This window comes from Lagopus leucura, unplaced genomic scaffold (assembly GCF_019238085.1).
Source record: "Lagopus leucura isolate 7727_CA_CO unplaced genomic scaffold, USGS_WTPT01 Super-Scaffold_100024, whole genome shotgun sequence".
NCBI classification, from domain to species: domain Eukaryota; kingdom Metazoa; phylum Chordata; class Aves; order Galliformes; family Phasianidae; genus Lagopus; species Lagopus leucura.
The window spans coordinates 7,023,470-7,030,054 of NW_024962276.1; the positions used below are offsets into that span (position 1 = coordinate 7,023,470).

Sequence of the window (6,585 nt, forward strand, 5' to 3'; positions counted from 1 at the left end):
TGTGGTTGATGGGCTGTTTCAGAAAATGGAATTAGCTCGTATATCTCTGTGTGGTCCTGCAATGGTAGACACATCCTATGCAGGCCATTGTTACCCCTGCTGATGACTATGGGTACTGGAGCTTTCAGGCTGCATCAGCAGGAGGCACGCGGAAAAGCTAAGTCAGACAAATGGGAAATACAAAGGTATGCGTAAATTAAGGGGCATTAAACTCCTCTCGAATGAGAAAATGTACATTCAAGTGGCCTTGGTTTGCTATAGATTAATTAACCTTGGGATTTATCAGGTTTAATTAAGCTACAGTGAGTTAAAGCCACTTTTCTCTTGATGGAGAACATTCACGAGGGAGCTTAATTCCCTTTTAACCTTATGCAATGCACACATTCTTCATACTTCCCGTGAGTTTGCCCTAACTTTCCTCAGTGTTGCTTAGATTTTGGAAACTTTGAAAACTGAAGAGTTCTCTTATCCTTTGGAATCCTGGCTCCATTTCTAGCTGGACAGAGTGGACTTATGATAAAGTGCATAACAGACACTCAGCAAATATGCAGTACACAAGGACTGTGTGGCAAAATGCAGGGGGTTAAGGTCTAGATTTGAAAAGCAAATAAAGGGTAAGACGTGAAACATGAAAGGATAAGAAATGGAGAAAATAATAATGAAATGGGCTATTAAAATCTATGTGGTAAGCCTGGGGAGGTCCTGCTGTGGGACTGTGGTGCTGTCTGACAAAGACTCAGAGGTTTTACAAGTCTCAGACAAGTCCAGGTTCCAATTTTCTATGGAAAAGGATTGTGATATATTACCGTGACTGCGAATTGCTTTGCTAAATATCTTTATATGGGTTTCTTTTTTTCTCTTTTCCAGTAATTGCCCTTCATTTCTGGCTGCTGCTTTAGCTAGAGCAACTTCGGATGAAGTCCTCCAGAGCGATCTTTCAGCACTCTACTTACCAAAGCACGTGGACAACGCCGATGGCATTATACGTACGTACATCAGTGCTCAGCAGCGTGCAATTGCACGCCTTGTGCATCTTTCTTTACCAGAATGTCTTACAGACAGTTCTTAGATTTTAAATTCCTCAGTGCCTTAAGCGATCCATCCAGTCCCACCATGTGATGTGATACTAGATTTTCCCCACATTAGCTCCTGCTGTCAGTTAGCTAAACAGGGTTGGGCTTCACTCCTGACATCATCCTCCCTTGTGATATAAAAAAATTAATGGACAATTTACCACAGCCCAGGTAGCACTAGTGGTTAGTTTCTTAGCCAAAACTTTCTTGGTTTTGACTCTTGTCCAATTTCAACTTTTACCATTGAATTATCTTTTTTCATTTTGTTCCTTTCTCCACCTGCACTTCAGCCTTTTATTGGATTTTTGCTCTTTAGACCAGATCTAAGTCACTCCTTTATTTTAAGAGCATCTCTGTAAGGACTAGGACTATATCTGGTGGCCCTGGATTTCTTGGTAAGCGCTTGCAACAGTGTGCCCTGCTGCTTTCCTCCTGGCAAGCACAAGTTGTTCTTCATCCTTAGAGGAAAGTCAAATACGTGTAGGAAGAGGAACTGAAAATAATTCAGAATTAAGTTTAGCTTTTACTACAGCTCATTTATTTATTTTTTACTTTCAGCAAAGAGTAATACACACATATTTCGTGCTGAAGAGGGAAGTCTCCTTTTATCCATATATCTTTGTTAGCTATCAAGATTTTGGCAGCGTCCGGCTCCAGGCTGTGTACTTTCCATGCATTAAATAATTGCATAATTCTGCTGACTAAACAGTCTTGAAAAACTTTCTGGGATGCTCATTATGACACAGAGCAACGCTCCCCATACTTGCTGAGAGGAATTCTGCCATTCCATCTGGAAAATACCGCTGCCAAGCCACTTTGCCCATTCTCTCCTTTCCTGATTAAAAAGAAAAAAAGAAAAAAAAAAAAAAGATTCTGGGGATAAGTAAGAAATATAAAACTGGCTATTTGGAGATTCAGATGCTGGTGAATTTCTCAGCCTTTGGAAAACTGAGAAAAAGAAAAAGATGCGATGGGTTCCCTTTTGTAGGTATTGCTGCCTCCTCCTGCTGAGCAGGTAAATGGAATAGATTTGTCATTGTTCTGGCTGAGCAGCCTTCATTAATTTCAAATTGAGATCTCAGAGACTTGCATAAATATTTGACAGTCTCCAAGGAAATGTTGACTAAGCCTCCACGCTGAATATCTACAGAGTTCAACAATAAAAAAAAATCACACCTACAGAAATTTCCATTTAAATCTATTTAAATCTGTAATACACAGATGCCAGCAGAGATTGGGTGGCATGTGTACGGGCTGTATGCAGCAGACACTGAAAGTTTGAGGCTTCAGACAGTATGTTGAGCTCAATTGTCATAATGAAGGTACTTAAAGATGAAATATACCTTTGCAGACTCACTGTAAAGTATTAAAATGTGAAAATAAGGAGGGAGAGAAAGATAGAGAACATATTCTGGACCATAGTAAAGCAATGGCTTAATATAAACGCTGCAATTTCACATAATTTCACACAAGAAATGTACAAGGTTTCTCTAACCAAGACCAAAATTGGTCATTGACTGGTCAGAAACCAGACTTCTTATGATCAAGGCTTTCCTTAATCTCATCTCTATGGCGTGTCAAACCCGAGTTTTGATCCCTGTTGTCACACTGCCCAGATTTTCAAGAGAGGTCTTAAAATGTAAGCACTAAAAAGCAAAATCTGATTACCGGTATTCTCTTTACTCTGATTTTCCTCTAAACCATGTCAGCAGCCTTTAGGAACAATAATGCCTGAGCTGGATTTCCTACCAGCCGTGGTACAATTAAGCACTGCCTCCAACACTGGGGATTTTGGAGCAGCAGGAGGGAAATGAAATTCTCCATGACACAACCACAGTGACAGCTGAGTCAGCTCTGGCTCAGCGCTGCAGCATTAACGAGTGATGAGTAATTTACAGCTGTGAGGGGGTGGTTTGACTTTTGTGGGCCTTTCTCCTGTTTTAACCTCAGGAGCAATTATTGATGAGGCTGACACTACGCATACTCCCCATACGCCCTGCTGGGGAAGGGTATTTAGGATTTCAACACAGCAAATCCATTTACTGCATTCAGAGTCATGCTCTGAACTGTAACAGCCACATGACATTGAAGGGCACGGTGTTTCCCATTATATAGGCCCATTGGAAAAAGAGATGGAAGAGTAAGTCTGTGGAGCTTCCTTCTGGAAAATAAAACTTGGATGCTTCAGGCTGTACGTGTTCCCTCTTTAAATACATTATCCAGCAAAGAGATTCCTAGTGGCACTGGTGGGAGTGGTATAGGTGTTATGGGAGAATTGGTATGCATTACTGTAATGGTGGTGGGATGACCTGGTCATTTGCTTTTATTCATTTTATTTTTTAAAGCTATGTGACCAAGAAGACAGGACTCCTCCTTCTGATTACATACGTAGCTTAGTTCCAACTTATCCATTGGTCTTGAACCAAATGATAATCTGTAATGGTTTGTGCTTTGTGTGTGTGATCCTGTATGCCATGCAGTCCCTATCGGAGTGGCTGCACCACCCTGTGCAGAGCTACACAGGGGATCCAGTGCTGAGGGAAACACATTGCTTTTCATTTTTCCTGATTCTGCAAATGAGTTCCCCAAAGGCACAGGGGCATGTTTAAATTAAAAAGACAAACGATGAGCTTCTCACTGATGAATGCTGATTATGATAAGTTTGGCTTTCTCTTTTCATGTATCAGCAGCCAGAATTTCCCTGCTGACATCCATCTCAACTACTTGGCAAAAATGGTTTTGTTTCATCTTTGTAATGTATGCAAGAGAAAAACTCTCAATAACACTCTCAGCCTTTTATTTGTGGTTTTTGTTTTCCCCAGAGATTGAGACAGTGAAACTGGCCCGCTTAGTTTTTAGCAAACTCCATGAGATCTGCAGCAACTGGGTGAAAGAATTCCCCCTCCAGCCGAAGCCACACCGCTACTATGAGACGTCCATCCACGCCATCAAGAATATGCGGAGGAAAATGGAAGACAAGCATGTCTGCATTCCAGACTTCAACATGCTCTTCAACCTTGAGGTAAAGTGAGATTATGTGGAAGATTATGAACACGTTTGCCATTCATGGGGCAACTGGACAGTCTTCTACTGTGAAAATGAAAGCCATCCCTGTGAGGGACCTGGGAAAGATTGAATGTCAGGAGGCAAGCCTGGTCGTAAGTTGGTTCAGTTGATTCTGTAGTTATAGCAGCTGTATGACATGCAGTTTCTATGTGGTGTATACAGAATAAAAGAGCAATGTCTGCTAAAATGCCAGCTAACTAAACACAGCATGTATGTGCCCCATCCTTATGTAACCAGTCATGCAGTGGGTGAAGAAGTGACCTGCCATCGTGCAGAAAGCATGGTGTAGTATTATTTGGTGGAACTGGCAGCCAGACTTCCCTTTTGTATCAGCCATCAAGTGCTCATGCTTGCTCTTCCTTCAGATATAAAACTGGACACTGAGGAGGATCAAGAAGAAGAAAGTGGCAAGAATTTTACCATTGAGATCAGATTGCTGCATAATTGATTCTTTATTACATTCTGTCACTTTAATAACCATTTTCTGTGCCCTATCCAAATTTTACCTTTAAACGATACTAATGCAAGCAGAGGCAGATGTTTCCTCTGCCTGTCAATTGTCAGCTTTCTTATTCCAATTTGTGTTGGAGCCTGTTACTTAAAAATTACAATGTACAAATACTCCAGTCATTGAGATGGCTGTCAAGGTTGAATTGGCACTGACAGTGGGTTGGTGTGTTCTATGTGTGAATAGGCACAGGAGCTGCTGTCTCTGGGTGCAAAGCATTGTTTCTTTGTTTGAACAGATAAGGGGAAGCAGAGAAAACGTGACTCCAGGATGAGTGATTCTGCTGTACTTGATTTGTGAATGCAATCACATTTCATTATCTGATGAGCGACTACATACGGGTGTTTTAAAAACAGGCATCTGAAGTGATGTGGATTAGAATTAAAAAAAAAAAAGAAAAAAGAAAACAAAAAGAGAAAGCAAGCAGAGGTTAGCTGGCTTCACATTTTAACTGTTCTGGCATTTCATCCCTAGTGGATTTCAGTCTTGATGGAGACTTCACATAAACCGTATTAGATGTTCTTCTTCACTCTCTCTCTTTTCACAGTCACAAAAACTTCTGCTCTATTTGATGGGAATGGCACTTCCTATTTGAGTTGAGTGACTGAACTGTAGCAAATGGAACATAAGGAGCACTGAGAGAGCTATACAGGTGATTCTTGCAGGGCATCTCCTGCCATTTGCAGGTAGAATTCATTAGCAATGAAGTGGGAATTTTCGTCCATATTTCCCTTTGATGCAAGTGGAAATAGTCTTTGTACTTTGTTGTTCCAGTGGAGATTGCCTGTAAGTGCAGTTTAATGCTGGCGAATGCTCGCAGAGGACATAACAAGTCCCAAGTTCAAAAATCTTAGAGACAATCTAATGAACTGTTTGCATTGCTTTCTCCTTTAGTTGTTTTCCCAATGTGTTTTCACTGGCAGGACCAAGAAGAGCAAGCCTATTTTGCGGTGTTCGACGGCCATGGCGGAGTGGATGCTGCCATCTATGCCTCCATCCATCTCCACGTGAACATGGTGCACCAGGAGATGTTTCAGCACGACCCGGCGGAGGCGCTGTGCCGAGCCTTCCGTGTGACAGATGAGCGCTTTGTCCAGAAGGCAGCCAGAGAGGTGACTGAGTGACAGGGGGACGAAGGCTTGACTCTGAAAGTATTAACTGACTAATCAAACAGAACAAAAATACCAGCAGAAGTTGGGTGAATATCATCTCATGAGGGAGGCAAGAACTTTCTGGCACATCAGGCTATTGAAACAAGACTTTGACAGGAACTGTGTTAGCAGGGGTGCACTAAGTGCTGTGCACAGCCTGGGGTCAGCAGAGGGCCATCCATGCACAGTCCGTAGAGCTGATCCCATGTTCTTCATGTTCCACAGAACCTCACTCCATGCGCTTCTTACAACAGCCAGTTCATTAAGAAGGATGCTGCTATTCTTATGCTCATGCACTAACTAGGTTTAGTCCTTGGGGTGTTGTGTTTTTTTTCCCCCCCCCTCATTCCTACTATGTAAATCTTTCTTAGTTCTAAAAAGCTAGAATAAACTGATTGCTTCCTCAGCCTCCTAAGCTCATATAACGGCTGGGTTAAGTGGAGAACTTGAGATGCAGATAGGAATCTGGCATAGGAAGTCAACTAAAACAGCAGCATTTAGCCCTGTTTCTGAACAGCCCGGCTTCTGAAATGCGTTTCCAGTTCAAGGCAAGTCATAGGCAAAAATTTAGGGGGAAGTTCTTTACTAGGAGAGTGGTTAGGCCCTGGAACGGGCTGCCCAGGGAGGTTGTGGATGCCCCGTCCTTGGACGTGTTTAAGGCCAGGTTGGACGGGGTCCTGGGCAACCTGATCTGAATGTGTATGTTTGGTGGACCTGCTAGGCAGGGGGGTTGGAACTACATGATCCTTGGGGTCCCTTCCAACCCGGGTGATTCTGTGATTCTATG

The 6,585-nt window shown here is 42.4% G+C and overlaps 1 protein-coding gene across 1 annotated transcript in view; it reads left to right on the forward strand.

Annotated features, from left to right (window-relative positions):
- Positions 1-835: 835 nt before the first annotated feature.
- PPM1E (protein phosphatase, Mg2+/Mn2+ dependent 1E) overlaps positions 836-6,585 on the forward strand; it is a gene marked incomplete at its 5' end in the record, with an annotated part of 12,249 nt that continues 6,499 nt past the window's right edge. Inside the window, 3 exons of the mRNA XM_042879958.1 lie at positions 836-986; positions 3,896-4,095; positions 5,571-5,759. Coding sequence (XP_042735892.1) covers positions 836-986; positions 3,896-4,095; positions 5,571-5,759 — 540 coding nt within the window. The remainder of the gene's footprint in view (positions 987-3,895; positions 4,096-5,570; positions 5,760-6,585) is intronic.